This window comes from Ahaetulla prasina, chromosome 1 (assembly GCF_028640845.1).
Source record: "Ahaetulla prasina isolate Xishuangbanna chromosome 1, ASM2864084v1, whole genome shotgun sequence".
Taxonomy (NCBI): domain Eukaryota; kingdom Metazoa; phylum Chordata; class Lepidosauria; order Squamata; family Colubridae; genus Ahaetulla; species Ahaetulla prasina.
The window spans coordinates 358,576,859-358,593,452 of NC_080539.1; the positions used below are offsets into that span (position 1 = coordinate 358,576,859).

General features: G+C 44.2%; 1 protein-coding gene across 5 annotated transcripts in view; it reads right to left on the reverse strand.

Annotated features, from left to right (window-relative positions):
• MAST3 (microtubule associated serine/threonine kinase 3) overlaps nt 1-16,594 on the reverse strand; it is a 90,510-nt gene that overhangs the window by 9,780 nt on the left and 64,136 nt on the right. For all 5 annotated transcript variants that reach the window (XM_058163228.1, XM_058163226.1, XM_058163227.1 and 2 more), the window contains 10 exons: nt 16,109-16,241; nt 15,538-15,703; nt 13,140-13,241; nt 12,490-12,612; nt 11,583-11,692; nt 10,307-10,461; nt 9,382-9,617; nt 5,587-5,781; nt 2,998-3,224; nt 589-711 (listed from right to left, as the gene is read on the reverse strand). In XM_058163228.1, coding sequence (XP_058019211.1) covers nt 589-711; nt 2,998-3,224; nt 5,587-5,781; nt 9,382-9,617; nt 10,307-10,461; nt 11,583-11,692; nt 12,490-12,612; nt 13,140-13,241; nt 15,538-15,703; nt 16,109-16,241 — 1,570 coding nt within the window. The remainder of the gene's footprint in view (nt 1-588; nt 712-2,997; nt 3,225-5,586; nt 5,782-9,381; nt 9,618-10,306; nt 10,462-11,582; nt 11,693-12,489; nt 12,613-13,139; nt 13,242-15,537; nt 15,704-16,108; nt 16,242-16,594) is intronic.

The window sequence follows — 16,594 nt, forward strand, 5'->3', positions numbered from 1 at the left end:
GGGTCTTGTGATTGTCATTTGCAACTTTCCTAGCCAAGCAAAATCAATGGGGGAAGCCAGATTCGTTTAATGACCATATGATTCACTTCACTGCAGTGATTCACTTAACAACTGTGGCAAACAATGTCATAAAATCAGGTGCAACTCAGTTAATAATTGCTTTGCTTAGCAAATTCTAGTCCCAACTATAGTTGTAAGTTGAGGACTAACTGTTTTGGACTAAGCAGAATAAGGGTCCTTGGAAGTTACTTCTGGAACCCATTTTGTTTTGAGTTTTTCATAGCAATCTTTTGAAAGGAATTCCATCAGCTAGTATCTCACTGTTTTTCAACATTTGTACTTTTTTTTTTAAATTTACATTTATATTCCGCCCTTCTCCGAAGACTCAGGGCGGCTTACATTACATTACATTCTCCGAAGACTCAGGACGGCTTACATTACATTATACTTCCTATAATAGTATTGTCAAAGAATTTGTCTGTTTTATGATTCTCCTGTTGCATGTACAATAAACTTCCTTTGTTTTATCACAACTTGTGATAAACGTGACTTGACTTGTGGTCTTATTTCCGTTCTGAAGATACATACCTTCAGCAACAGCTCTACCACATCCATATGAACCAAACCCAGGACCGACTCTCCATTCACATGAGTGATGAGATCTCCCGCTCGGAGTCCTGCATCATGAGCCGGGCTCCCCTCCTCTACATTCTATGACAGAAATAAACAGATAGATCATCATCCATGACAATTTTTGTGAAAATCCACTTATGTTTAAAAATATTTGCTTGTACAGGAAGGTGGAGAATTAAGTATGCAAGTAACTTTTTCTTTTTTTAAAAAAAGTTTTTTATTTTAAACACATTAAAACAAAGCATAAACATACAACATTTATATACATATCACTTTTTTATCAGCTCCTTCAAAGTGGTCCATTCTTACTATTTACCCATATTTTAACTTTGTCTTGATCTACTTTTATTATCTATCTTCCTTTATTTCATCTACATTTTACCTTTATCTTCAACATTTTTTTCCCTCTCTCCTTTATTCCTCTTTCTCATTTTTCCTATTTTCCAACCATTCATACCATCTACACCACACTTTGTAGTATTCTGTATCCTCTTTCTCCTTGAGTTCTTTTGTTAGTTTGTCCATCTCTGCGCATTCTAAAAATTTTTTAATTAAGTCTTCTTCTGTTGGTGGGTTCTCCTTCTTCCAATTTTGCGCATAGGCTAGGCGGGCTGCTGTTAGTATGTGTAATGTTAAATATTATATTTCCTTTGTGTAATTTTCTGTGGGAATCCCTAATGCAAGTAGCTTTTTCTTTCATAGACCCCTCCAGTCATTCCCCCTTTCACTTCATTTGCTCCCAATCCAGCAGAAAAGACGAGCACCCAGTAAAAACCATGTTTCAGAATTCCAGTTTGGAAGTAAAGTGAATTTGGGATCCTGACTCGGTGCACAACCTATGCACGGTTCAGCTTCTGCTTTGATGTCTTTGATTGTCCTTGTTGAAATTTTATTATTCTCTGGTAAATCACTTTAGAAGTTTCATGGAGTGGGGAGATTTGAATTTTTTTAAAAAATGCATGTCTGTTATGAGTGAGATTATAGCCCAGGATCAAAAATTCTGCTGTAACAGTATGTTGCATTAAAGCCAGGCTCATAAGCATATTGAGACCTTAGCTTTTGCCAGAAGCCTGAGTTGTAACACATACTATACTTCTTCAGATCCTCAAAGAGAAAATGAAGTAACAAAGGTTCAGCACAAGTAGAAGTACCGTAAGGTGGGATCTGTAGGGTCCTGGTGATTTGTAAGTATTTTCTTGCTGTTTTTCCGTTGAGATCGAGCTGAAATCTTTCTCTTTCAACCTGTTCTTCATATACACTTGGTAGAATGCCTGGCCTTGTTTTTGGAAAGGCTAAACCACGTTAGGAGTTAAGTGGCTCTGCTGTTTCTGTTTCCAGTTATCCTTTTGCTAACAATTACCTGGCTAGGAATTTTTGACTGCGTTTAGAAAGTGTGCCAAACATCCTTCAAAAAACCCGAAAATCCGCATTCCTGATACTTCTCCAAAGTGTTTTTTTTCCCCCCAGCAAAGTGAATTAGGGAGCAAAAGATGCTTGCACATCTATTGCAAATCATCCACAGATCTGCCAAAGTGACAGTGCCACTTTGCTTGCTGTTGAATTAAAGGATTTCAGTCCCAAAGATGGGGAATGACATTTTCTATCTGAAGCTCTAAGATCAGTTACAGTGGAGCTTTAAACTGGAAACTGAATTATCTGGTCTACAAGCCCCCCCTCCCCCCACCTTTAATTCTATGGTCCTTAACATTCAAACTTGGCAGCTTTAAGACTTGTGAACTTCAACTCCCAGAATTCTACAGCCAGCAAGCTATGCTGGCTGGAGAATTCTGGGAGTTGAAGTCCACAAGTCTTAAAGCTGCCAAGTTTGAAGACCTCTGCTTTATGACTTAGCTTATGGCTGCTTTCTCCCACATTATTAACCATGATTTCTGTAACTTTGATTAAACAAATGTTAGGGACCTAATCCCCATGTAAAAGTAGGCTGGGATGAGGCATTCCTGAATTGCCTACCCTGTATCTTAGTCAGGGGTGAAATTAAAAAATTTTCCCAACAGGTTCTGTGGGCGTGGCTTGGTGGGCATGGCAGGGGAAGGATACTGCAAAATCCCCATTCCCTCCCTGCTCCTGGGGGAAGGATAGTGCAAAATCTCCATTCCCACCCCACTCTGGGGCCAGCCAGAGATGGTATTTGCTGGTTCTCCGAACTACTCAAAATTTCCGCTGCCGTTTCTCCAGAACCTGTTGAATTTCACCCCTGATCTTTGTATCATCTGTAAACCAGGCCTACATTATTATTTCAAACAGCCCTGAACTAGGTAATCCTAACTAGCTTTCTTATGTCCCAAAATACTTTTTCCATCACCTTCCATCAACCTGGAAGGGAAGTGTGTGGTTTTGGCTTACCCAAACCATGTGGTGCACAGTATAAACATCGCTGTCACCCATGTAGACACGGATGGCCCTCAATGAGAAGCCATATTTCTTCCCCGAGCTGTAGATGACAATGGGAGGCCGCAGACTGGAGCCACCAAGCATGGAGTCCCGACTTGGGGAAGAATCACGGGATGAAGGATTGGAAGAGAGGGAGCGGGGCGAGATGGGGCTTCTGAGAACAGCCCCACTAAAATCATCTGTAAAAAAAAAAAAAAGGGAAGAGGGAGGCACAATGATAAGGGTGGGATAACTAAATTACAGTATTACCAATCTCCAATGAAAAAGAATCTAAGCAAGCAGATAATGGAAAACCTTCTCTTTTTCTCTTTCTCACAGCATTTCTGTATCATCAATATTTCCAAATGTAAAAATAAAACTTTTATATATATATATATAAAAAAATATTTCCAAAAGGAAATATTTTTATCCAAAGCATTTTGGATAAAAATTTGGTGGATTATGCAAAATATTCTGAAAAAGAAGATAAAGTTTACTCCACAGTTATTTCTATCGGGTATAATTACGGACTGTTCAGTAATAGAGACTAAATTGATTTTAAATTTAATATCAGCAGCAAGACTATTGGTCGCGCAATATTGGAAGGAGTATTTGCCTACAATTGAAGAATGGACATTAAAAGTATCAAACGTAGCGGAAATGGCAAAAATCTCAGCGTATTTGAAAGACTATTCACAAGAAAGATATATATTGGAATGGAGCAGGTGGATTGACTATATTCAAAACAAATATCGGATTGAGAAGTATCAAATGGTCTATGAATGATGGAATTGTATTAGTTAAAGGGGAGTGAAGGTTCCAAAGGGGGGATGGGAGTTTATGATTAATTAGTGTATTCTAGCTCTGGGAAGTCTTGGGGTGGGTGGGGGGGGGAAGGGTGAATTGGAGGGGGGGAGGGGGGAAAATGTTTGTCAAAATTTTTGTAAAACTTTTCTAATAAAAAAAAAATTTCCAAAAGGTCCCAAAAAAGGAAAAAAACAACAACCCACCACTCAAAAGTCAGAAAACAATCCATTACAGGTAGTCCTTGACTTATGACCACAGCTGAACCCAAAATCTCCATTGCTAAGCAAGGGAGCTGTTAAGTCAATTTTGCCCCATTTTACGACCTTTCTTGCCACCATCGTTAAGTGAATCACTGCAATTGTTAAGTTAGGGTTGTTAAGTGAATCTGGCTTCCCCATTGATTTTTCTTGTCAGAGGGTTGCAGATCATACGATCCTGGGACATTACAACCATCATGAATAAATGCCGGTTGCCAAGCACCCGAATTTTGATCAGGTGACCATGGGGATGCTGTAACAGTCATCAGTGTGAAAAACGGTCATAAATTACTTATTACAGTGCCACTGTAATTTTGAATGGTCACTAAATGAATGGTTGTACATTGAGGACTTATTGTCTTCATTTTGGACAACTTCAAAATGCAAAAAAACACCCAGAAATTCCTAGTAGCCAAACAGCCTTTTTCCCCAATTGACCCACAGAAGAAAACAGTGCATGCTTTGTCTTTCAGCAGCTATAATCTTCTAGCCTCACTTCACAAAAAAGAAATACAATAAATTGTTATGATTCCTCCCTATCAGTGGTAGGATTCTACCGGTTCAGACCGGTTCGGACAAACCGTTAGCTCCGACTTTCAGCCGTGAGTAAACCGGTTCGTCCAATTTTAAAGTGGGCCCTGCTTTATATTCACCTGTATTTCCATTTCCAAAGCCAGCTGATCAGCGTGGCAGAGTGGATTGCCGCACCTCAGCTGTTTACCTTGCGGCAGCACTGTGGAAGGTGAGTTTTCCCCACAGTGCGCACGCAAAGCGCGTACTTAGCGAACCGGTTGTTAAACCGGTAGAATCCAGGGGTGAAATGCTCCCGGTTCGGACTGGATCACCCGATCCAGTAGCGATGGCGGCGGGTGGTTCGGAGAACCAGTAGCAAAAATCCCTGCCCCCTCCCTGCCCAGCTGAGCCGCACAATCATCAGAGGTTGTTTTTTTTTTACTTTTAAAAGCATTTTTTCTTCAGCTGAAAAAATGCTTTTAAAAGTTAAAAAAAAGCCTCTAATGATCGCGTGGGTTAGCTGGGATGGTCAGAACTTTTTAAAGGAATTTTTTCTACAACCTCTTCGGCCAAAGAGGTTGTAAAAAAAAGCTTTTAAAAGGCTCCTCTGGCGATCCCAGCTGCCTGATCATCAGAGGCTTTTAAAAGCATTACCCACCACCACCAAGCCACGCCCACAGAACTGGTAGTAACAAATTTTACATTTCACCCCTGGTAGACTCCCACCCCTGCTCCCTATCCATGTAATCTTTCTAATGGTATTTTTTTAAAATTGGACTTTTTTTTTAATAAAAGGAAGCTGCACAAAAGGCTCTCCAGCCACTCTCTTGCCATTCCTTGGTTGCATTTACAAGCTCCCATTAGGTATTAAGATATCTGGAACTCAGTGCGACCTCAGTGGTGTCTTTGGCCCTGTTTTATCCGCTTCTGCACTGCTAGAACCACTTGTGAAGGCAGCAGACCAGGAATTATTTGTCCCACTGACCTGAATTGATGATAAGTGATAATGCAGAAACTGAAGCTGACTTTGGCACTCTGCCACTGGAAGATGCTGGCTGCTTCCCTGCAGAATCCTTGTGGGACCGATAACTACCCTCGCGGTCCAAACCTCTTGAGATAGAGCTCTTAGTACCTGTGCTGTTGCTCCTGAGACGGACACGGTTCAAGCTGGCCAGGTCAGCTAGAAGGAAAAGAAAGGGACCTTTAGCATCCTGTAGCTTTGGGATAAGATACTTGAATTCAGAAGGTCCCAAGACCCTTCCTCTCATTTCCATGTGGGGTTGGAGAAGATCCATCTGAAACCCTGCAGAGCCACTACTGGACACTGTAAACCAGTGTTTCTCAATCTTGGCAACTTTAAGTGGCGTTGACTTCAACGCCCAGAATTCCCTAGCCACATGCTTGCTGGAGAATTCTGGGAGTTGAAGTCCATGCCTCCTAACGTTGCCAAGATTGAGAAACATTGCTGTAGACAATTGCAAGTTTGATGGATCAAAGATCTGAGTTTGTATCTGGGTTAACCTAGCATGCTAAATCCTAAACCCAAATTTACCCAACACAATTCCTGTGTTCACATCACAGACCATTCTCAAACCAACAAATGTTTATGTTTATGTTTATGTTTATTCAGATTTGTATACCGCCCTATCTCCCTCGGGAATCAGGGCGGTTCACAGGCAAATAAAATACATATAAATACAAGATAAAATGTCCGTTAAAAAACTTATTAAATATAGCCCGATAATTAAAACAATATATATAATAAAACCCATTTAAAATCTAAATTTAAAAAACATAGTCCAGCCCTCATGAGACGAATAGATGTGTTTAAGCTCATGGAAGGTTCGGAGGTCCAGAAGTGGACGAAGTCCTGGGGGGAGTTCGTTCCAGAGGGTGGGAGCCCCCACAGAGAAGGCCCTTCCCCTGGGTGTCGCCAGACGGCACTGCCTAGCCGACGGCACCCTGAGGAGTCCCTCTCTGTGAGAGCGCACGGGTCGGTGAGAGGTATTTGGTAGCAGCAGGCGGTCCCGTAGATAGCCCGGCCCAATGCCATGGAGCGCTTTAAAGGTAGTTACCAGCACCTTGAAGCGCACCCGGAAAGCCACAGGCAGCCAGTGCAGTCTGCGCAGGAGAGGTGTCACGCGGGTGCCACGAGGGGCTCCCTCTATCACCCGCAGCTGCATTCTGAACTAACTGCAGCCTCCGGATGCCCTTCAAGGGGAGCCCCATGTAGAGAGCATTGCAGTAATCCAGACGAGACGTCACGAGAGCGTGAGTGACCGTGCATAGGGCATCCCGGTCTAGAAAGGGGCGCAACTGGCGAACCAGGCGAACCTGGTAAAAAGCTCTCCTGGAGACGGCCGTCAAATGATCTTCCAAAGACAGCCGTTCATCCAGGAGGACGCCCAAGTTGCGCACCCTCTCCATCGGGGCCAATGACTCGCCCCCGACAGTCAGCCGAGGACTCAGCTGACTGTACCGGGATGCCGGCATCCACAGCCACTCTGTCTTGGAGGGATTGAGCTTGAGCCTGTTTCTCCCCATCCAGACCCGTACGGCTTCCAGACACCGGGACAGCACTTCGACGGCTTCGTTGGGGTGGCCCGGTGTGGAAAAGTACAGCTGAGTATCATCAGCGTAAAGCTGGTACCTCACACCGAAGCCACTAATGATCTCACCCAGCGGCTTCATATAGATGTTGAACAGGAGGGGCGAGAGAATCGACCCCTGCGGGACCCCACAAGTGAGGCGCCTCGGGGCCAACCTCTGCCCCCCCGTCAACACCGTCTGCGACCGGTCGGAGAGATAGGAGGAGAACCACCGATAAACGGTGCCTCCCACTCCCAATCCCTCCAACCGGCGCAGCAGGATACCATGGTCGATGGTATCAAAAGCCGCTGAGAGGTCTAATAGGACCAGGGCGGAGGAACACCCCCTATCCCTGGCCCTCCAGAGATCATCCACCAACGCGACCAAAGCCGTCTCAGTGCTGTATCCGGGCCGGAAACCGGACTGGAACGGGTCTAGATAGACAGTTTCCTCCAGGTGCTGGGGAAACTGACACGCCACCACACTCTCAACAACCTTCGCCACAAAGCGAAGGTTGGAGACCGGACGATAATTACCTAAAATAGCCGGGTCCAGGGAGGGCTTCTTGAGGAGGGGCCTTACCACCGCCTCTTTCAAGGCGGCCGGAAAGACTCCCTCCAACAAAGAGGCGCTCGTAATCGCCTGGAGCCAGCCTCGTGTCACCTCCTGAGTGGCCAGTACCAACCAGGAGGGGCACGGATCCAGTAAACACGTGGTGGCATTCAACCTACCCAGCAACCTGTCCATGTCCTCGGGAGCCACAGGGTCAAACTCATCCCAGACAATGTCACCAAGACCGCCCTCAGACGCCCCACCCGGATCCCCGCAATTTTGGTCCAGACCGTCGCGAAGCTGAACGATTTTATCGAAATCTGTATGTAATGCCTGATTCTCCCCCAAATGCCAGCTTAATATTTGAGGAAGTTGGGTTGTTTGGTGTTCAGCATGTTGTGGGAACCAGGCCATCACATCAGAGCATTGTACTAAGCCATTAGAATTGCTGTTTATTTGTCTAGGTTAAGAATGTTATGTGATAATGGAAATTATATTTGGTTAATTCAAGTTATATGTGGTTAATTCAAGTTAATTCAATAGGTTGTGTGAACCCTGCTGGTATAAGGCAGAATCCTGCATTTTCACACGTTCAACCTGGTTTTCTTCTTCCTCTCTTATTTCCATTGATCTTTGGGGCACAGAAAACATCTCCCATTCTTTGCAAAGGGTCATTAGTCTTAAATTAATTAAAAAGCTAAATCGAGTAACCAAATAGAAAGCTCATGTTCAAAAGCAGTCTATCCCAACACATGCTAGTTGTGGAAGATAAAGTTCATGGAACCAGTTTGCTCTAATGGTTGATGCCTTGATAAGGCCACACTTGGAAGGTTGCATTCAGTTTTGGTCACCACGATGTAAAAAAGATGTGGAGACTTTAGAAAGAGTGCAGAGAAGAGAAACAAAGATGATTAGGGGACTGGAGGCTAAAACATATGAAGAACAGTTGCAGGAACTGGATATGTCTAGTTTAATGAAAAAAAGGACTAGGGGAGACATGATAGCAGTGTTCCAAAACTCAGGAGTTGCCACAAAGAAGAGGGAGTCAAGCTATTCTCCAAAGCACCTGAGGGTAGAAAAAGAAGCAATGGGTGGAAACTAATCAAGGAGGGAAGCAACTTAGAACTAAGGAGAAATTTCCTGACAGTTAGAACAATTAATAAGTGGAACAACTTGCCTGCAGAAGTTGTGAATGCTCCAACACTGGAAATTTTTAAGGTGTTGGATAACCATTTGTCTGAAGTGGTGTAGTTTCCTGCCTGGGAAGGGGGTTGGACTAGAAGACCTCCAAGGTCCCTTCCAACTCTGTTATTATTATTATTAAGTCCCTCCTTAGCCATGAAAGTCAGCTGGGTGATTTTGGACCAGTCACTCTCCCTCAGCCCTACTCACCTCACAGGATCATTCATGTGAGGAAAATAGAAAGAAGAAGGTGTATTGGATGTGTTTGCCACCTTGTGTTATTTGTAAAAATAATAAACCCAGGATACAGATATAAACAAACAAACGAATAAATAAGACAGGCCTGCTTGTCATTATTGGCTGTCACTAAATGTAGGATGATTGGACTAAATTTGGCAAATGTTGCTGCCACTGTTGGCTTCACCTGAGATAGTATCCGGAGATATCCTGCTCTCACCTGCCAGTGCTGAGCTCTTGCTGGGTGTCCTTGGTGCTGCCATCTCAGAATCCCCAACGACAAACTTGGGGCGCTCCTTTTTGGCTGTCCCCCGGCAGGGGCTCTCATCCTCAGAGGACAAGGCAAACCTGGGCATTGCTTCTAAGCTGCAGGTGCTGCTCAGGATGGCAGGACTGCGGCTGAATTCTTGACGGAAGGAATGAACAGTGGAGCCACAGGAGGTCCAGGCACGAAGCCTGCATGAGAGACAGAAAAAAAAAAATGGAGGACATCTGCAGGGAGGACAATGGAAGGCTTCCTTGAAAAGCAAACAGATCCCCGCCTCTATGGAGGACGGTCAGTGGTGAAATCCAAATTTTTTTTTGCTACCGGTTCTGTGGGCGTGGCTTGGTAGGCGTGGCAAGGGAAGGATATTGCAAAATCTCCATTCCCACCCCCCTCTGGGGCCAGCCAGAGGTGGTATTTGCCAGTTCTCTGAACTGCTCAAAATTTCTGCTACTAGTTCTCCAGAACCTGTCAGAACCTGCTGGATTTCACCCCTGAGGATGGTCCACTACTTTCTTTTCCAGTTTCTTTATGTATTAATCTAATTTATATTATCTAACTGTCCCTCTTTATCTGAGATAGTAACCCATTCAAAATAATTCCGCAAACTTGAAAGTCTTGAATATGTCTCTTCCCAGTCCTGCATTCTAACTACTACAGCACAGGGCATTCGTGGAAGTCTACAAACACTGCAAGATGAACCATGAACAGAGTGACAAGGTCGGAACACACTTCCCTCCTTTGCCTCTTCTGGTGCCAAAACCGAGCCTGCCCTTTGGAATTTTAAGGAAATCGAAGAAACTCAGGAAGATCCCCAAATGGTGCAAAATCCTTCCACTGCTCCATTTTGAAAAGGTCAGGTGTGATCCTGTCTGCTCACCTGGTCTCAGTCTTAGTTAGCCGGCTCTTGTCCTCATCTCCAGAGCTGTGATCTCCCCTCTCGGCCCTGTCTTCTTTGTCCTCACCGTGGCCCTGCTCAGAAGATGTGAAACTGAGGGTGGAGGAGTTAGCCAGATATTCACAACTGCTGTAAACCTGGGAAGTGGGGAACAGAGGAGGAAGAAAAATCAGTTGGATACAGGACGTACTTATTCTTGTTACATAGCCAGCAACTGGAGACTGGAGGCTAAAACATATGAAGAACAGTTGCAGGAATTGGGTATATCTACCGTATTTTTTGGAGTATAAGACACACTTTTTTTCCCCCTAAAAAGGGGTGAAAATTTAGGTGCATCTTATACACTGAATGTAGCCCCTCCCACTCACTGGCCCCCACCCTTTGGCCTCTACCTCTCAGCAATTTACCTCCTTGCAGCAAGCAGCAAGAAGAAACATCCCATTTCAGCTTCAGCACAGCCTAATTAGCACAAGTTGATTGTCCGTTGGATCAGTCTCCCGACTCTCAGCTGTTTCAGGCTACAGGGATTGCCATTGCCTATTGCTGCACAGGCCTCTGCTGCTTGCTGCAAGGAGATAAATTGCTGGGAGCAAGATTTTTTTTCTTGTGCTAATCAAGCTATGCTGAAAATGAAAATGAAAGCAAAGCAGGCTGTTTGCTGTAACGAGGCAAAATTGCTGGGAGGCAGAGGCAGATTTCTTTTTCTTGTTTTCCTCACCAAAAAAGGTAGGTGCGTCTTATAGTCCAGTGCGTCTTATACTCTGAAAAATACAGTAGTTTAATGGAAAGAATGACTAAAGATGATATGATAGCAGTCTTCCAATATCTAAGGGGCTTCCACAAAGAAGAAGGGGTTAACCTATTCTGTAAAGCACCTGACGGCAGGAAAAGCAGTAATGGATGGAAACGAATCAATGCGAGAACTAACTTAGAACTAAGGAGAAATTTCCTGACAGTTAGAACAATTAATCAGTGGAACGACTTGGCTTCAGAAGATGTGGGTGCTCCAATACTAGAGGTTTTTAAGAAAAGATTGGACAACCATTTGTCTGAAATGGTATAAGGTTTCCTGCTTGAGCAGGGGGTTGGATTAAAAGACCTCTAGAAGGTCCTATCCAACTCTGTTATTCGGTGCTTAAGAATAGTTTTGCAATCAATGAGAATATCACCCCAAACCTCCTCCTTCTCTGTGCAGTATTCGCCAATAACAAAGGCAGAAATTTTCTGGCAAGCCTCCCCAAAGGAGCCCCTTCCCAACCTTGCTGAAACGATGGGAGCAGGAAGAAAACTGACGAATCTCCGCACAGGATTCCTCATCCTGGGTTTTCTCATCATCAGAGCCCAAATGCCGGTAGCGCTCTGAGCGAGCTGGAGGAAAGAGAAGGTCGAAGAAAAGGAACTCAGATCTTTACCAAATTTGCCATGTTTAGGAATTGCTATAGGTATATGGTGGCCCTCTTCATAGTCTCTAGAGCACTGCCGGCGAACCTATGGTATGTGTGCCAGAAGTGGCATGCAAAACCATCCCACAAAGAATCCGCGGCATCGCTGGCTCCTATTTTATGTTCCTGTGATCACATGCGTGCCAGTCAGCTGGCTGTCGCACACGCGGGAGTGGCGAAACCTGAAAGAGCAGCATTCCATCACACATGTACAGGACAGCATCCAAACTTCTGGGTTGATGTTGCACGCATGCGCGATGGCCAGCTGTTTGTTGGGCACATGTCCATGCTGGTATCTGGGTGCAGGCTCGCCCACATGCGACAGACCACTGCTCTTTTGCGTATCAGCGCTCCTGTGCGCGCGAAGGCCAGTGGGGCCATGCATACCTCATGGGATAGTTTCGTGTGCCATTTCTGGCACGCAGGCCAGCACGCGGTGACATCAAAGGTTCATCATCACTACTCTAGAGGCATTGGGGCTCTACCCAGAATCCTCCAGCTAGCTAACCAGCCAGCTAGTTATGCTATTTGTAAAATTATGGGAACGTCACTCTAGAGAGCACCAAGTTGTAGAAGACTGCTATAAGCAGTGAAACAGTCCCACGGGCATCCTAATCTTTCAGGATACCTTTAAGGGGCCCTTCTGAGATTCAGGGTTGCAACTCTGCCATTCAACCAGTAAAGCCCACCCCATCCTTTCCCTCTTCATCTGGGATGCCTTACTGTCAAAGTAACTGGTGTCATCTTCAGCCTCCAGCTGGGGGATAAACTCAGCTTTCTGCCTCAGCAGCCCATTCCAATCCAGATGATGGAAGAAGGGATGGTGCTTCACCTCATGAGCGCCTCCTAGAGATTGAGATAGGAAAGAAGAGATCTAAGCCACTGAGAGCCAATCACTGGGGCAGGGGAGCCACAACGTCTCAACTTGTGCCATAGTTTTAAGTACAGGTAGTCCTTGACATACAACCACAAACAGGACCAGAATTTTTATTGCCAAGGAAGATGGTAGTTCAATGAGTCGTGCCCAGTTTTACAATCCTTTTTTGCCCTGGTTGCTAAGCGAATCACTGCAATTGTTAAATGAATCATGCAGTTGTTAAGTGAATCCAGGTTCCTTCATTGACTTTGCTGGTTGGAAGCCAGCTGGAAAGGTTGCAAATAGAGATCACATGATACTGGGATGCTACAACCATCATAATCCGGTTGGTTATAAGGTGCCCAAATTTTGATCATGTGACTGTAGGAATGCTGCAATGGTTGTAAATATGAGGACTGGTCCATGCCATTCTAACTTGCTAAATGCTAAATGCTTCGCATCATTGGAGTCAATGACTACCTGATCAGGCCTGATTGTACTGATGCTGTTGGGATACCTGTGCCCAGCCGCTCCAGAGGGCAGTGACGCAGGAGTTGTGTGATCAAATCTTGGGCATCAGCAGGAAGAGCTTCATCCCCCTCAGGCCAAATGATTTCATCTGAAAGTAAGGAAGTAAAACCAAAGCAGTTTTGGAGGGGGCTCCTTGAAATTTCCCCTACCCCAAAACTTTTCAAAAACTTTTGGAGGGAACAAAGAAATGGGACAGAACTATTAGAGAAATTCATGGAAGAAGAAGAAAAGTGTCTCAAAAATTTTTTATCGTGTGGCCCGAGTGGAACCTCTACGCATAGAGGCAGAAAGATGAACTTCACATAAGAGAAACTCCTGTTTGGACAACCTTCCCTTCCTTAATTTTTCTCTTCTCAGAATTTAGATTATTTTGGAGGTGTGATGGGGAGAGCGGTGCTCTTTTTTAGTAGATGTGAGGTTGGGAGAACATAAGGATGTTCTTCTTCCACTCTTAAACAAATAATTCCTCAACACTGTCAAACCATTTACTAAGTCTGCACTACTATTAATCTTCTCATTGTTCCCACCACCCATCTCCTCCCACTTATGACTGTCTGACTGTAACTTTGTTCCTTCTATCCTTATGATTTATATTGATATTATTTCCTGATTGCTTAATTGTACCCTATGACTATCATTAAGTGTTGTATCTTAGAATTCTTGATGAATGTATCTTTTCTTTTATGTACACTGAGAGCGTATGCACCAAGACAAATTCCTTGTGTGTCCAATCACACTTGGCCAATAAAAAAATTCTATTCTATTCTATTCTATTCTATTCTATTCTATTCTATTCTATTCTATTCTATTCTATTCTATTCTCATTCTCATTCTCATTCTCATTCTATTCTAAACTCTTAGCCTATCATAAAATATAGAACATCTCTAGTGAAGGCCATAATATGAATAATGAAATACAGAGTAAACTTTGCTCTTACTTTTTCCTTGAGATCAACCATGCTAGCCAGAAATCCAGGAGATTCCTGAATAAATCTCCTTAAGGTCTGACTCTGAAAATATCAAACGTAAGATTTGTACCAATACAGGAGAATATTTCACGGTCGAAATGAGGGGTCCTTAAGTGTTCTGTGAGCTTGGTTGGGTGTTGTTGTTTTTTACAGACATTTCATTTCCCAAACCAGGTTAATATCATCAGTGCTAGTAAGGTGTAGAGTTTGATCTCAGTTTATATTCTAGTGGCTTGCCCTGTCAATGTTGGTGGGAGTGGTCTTGCTGGTTGATTGGTTGGGCTGTTTAACTGTTAGCTTGTTCGGCAGTTCCTTGACTGAAGTATTGTTTAATTATTGATTGTTGGTCTGATATTAATCTTGGAGTTAATCTAGGCCAGGGGTCTGCAAAGTTGGCTCCTTTAAGACTTGTGGACTTCAACTCCCAGAGTTTCTCAGCCAGCAAAGCTGGTTGAGGAACTCTGGGAGTTGAAATCCACAAGTCTTAAAGGAGCCAACTTTGCAGACCCCTGATCTAGGCTCATCTGGGTGTTGATTGGTGGTGGTGGGGAGGAGTTTTGGACTTTTTGTTCCCTTTTTTGCTTGCCGATTGTCTCTTTTGCACAGTATGTAGATATTGTTTACGTCTCTGTCGATGGCTAATTTGTCAAAAGAGCCAGGCTTCTAGAAATTCTCTAGCACAAAATCCAAAAAACACCTTTCACAAGTCCTTGTGAAAAACTGATACAGGGATGCTATTTGCACAGTTGGGTTAAGAACACCAGAGTTCTGACTTCCTGCTTTATTGCACTCTTGGCATGTTTGGGGAAATACTGTTGCTGAGAGGGGGAGAGAGAGAGAGAGAAACAACTCCTTGATCCCTCCTCTCAACTCCCAGAGTTTCATTTTTATCAATGGAAATGGCAGAGAAGCTCATCGTTATCATCCTCTCCCCTCATCACTACTGCGATTGATAGGAATTTTCCAAACCGTGGGGGTGTCTAGGATATTCCCATATTCTGAAGGTGCCTAACCAAGACATTGCTGCTCAGCAGTGTGTCAGAAGGGAGCATGAAAGGGGGGGGGGAGGCTCAGCAAAGCGGCAAATTTTACACTGGGATAATATTCTTTCCGTTCAAGGACACACAGAGAGCACTTCAACTTGGCCCCAAAGAAAAGGCTCTGTGAAGTGGGAAGGCAACACCCCCTCCCTTCTGTCATCTCCAGCGACACATCACATGCTGAGCGAAGGTCACTTTTGTCTTCTCCAGTTCACTGAGTTTATCTACTGGATTTCTCAAAGGTTCTTTTGTTCCGCCAGGCATCTGGGACTGGCAGTGGCTTGACTTCTGCAATAAATGGGGCCCTTACTGCTTCTTCACTGAATTTCTCTAGCCTCGTAATTCATGTCCCTTTGTTAAGAAAAAGCAAACCTACCACTTATCACTTGCCCAAAGAGTTCCTCTGGGGTGTCACCGAAGAATGGGACGCAGCCGACCAGGAACTCGTAGAGTATTATGCCCATGGCCCACCAGTCCACTGGCTTGCCGTAACCTTGGATCAGGATCACTTCCGGAGCAATATACTCAGGAGTACCACAGACCTGTAAAGGGAGAGAAAACAGCTTTCCGCCTGTTTCTGTGAACAAGGAAGGAGGTTTCTTCTAGGTTGGCTCAGCGGCTAAAACGCTGAGCTTGTCAATCAGAAAGGTCGGCAGTTTGGCGGTTTGAATCCCTAGTAAAGGTCTCCTGCGTGAGCAGGGGGTTAGACTAGATGACCTCCAAGGTCCCTTCCAACTCTGTTACTGTTTGTTTATTTATTTATTCTTAGGGATGGATGGGATTCCTGTCTCCCCTTAAACCCAGAAAGGGCAGAATCAAGAGAGTGAGGACTCCTTCAGATGGGTTCGTGGCTTCCGATGTTTGGAGGCTCTTTCCTTTGTACTCAGCAAAACAATCTAGTAGCTTTCATTAGAAGACATGGATGCTCCTTGCCATAAACATCATACCTGTTTATCTACAAACTCTCGGGTGTCCTTCTCAATGTGGCCCTCATAGAGATTGGTAGTCATATTCATCAAGCCAATCTTGGACAGGCCAAAGTCGGTCAGCTTGATGTGGCCCATGGATGTGATGAGCAAGCTGGAAGGAAGGAAGGAAGGAAGGAAGGAGAGGAAGAAAAGAAGGAAGAGGAAGGGAGGGAGAGGAAGGAAAGAAGGAAGGAAGAGGAAGGAAGGAAATGAAAGGAGTTTGAACCGTGAAAGGAATCAATCAAATAGTTCAAAACCTGTAAACTTTTTGTTATATGCTGCCCAGAGTCACTCACTTACAAGATAGACAGCTATATAAATTAGATAAATAAAATTTAAAAATTAGCAAACTTTTTAGCCATTTGGGACACTGGCTTCTAATTCTAAAAGTAGAATGCACTGTGAGTGGATTTAGTTGTTTGTCACAAATGTATAGATTTTACTGCTCAGGCAACCCACACAGCC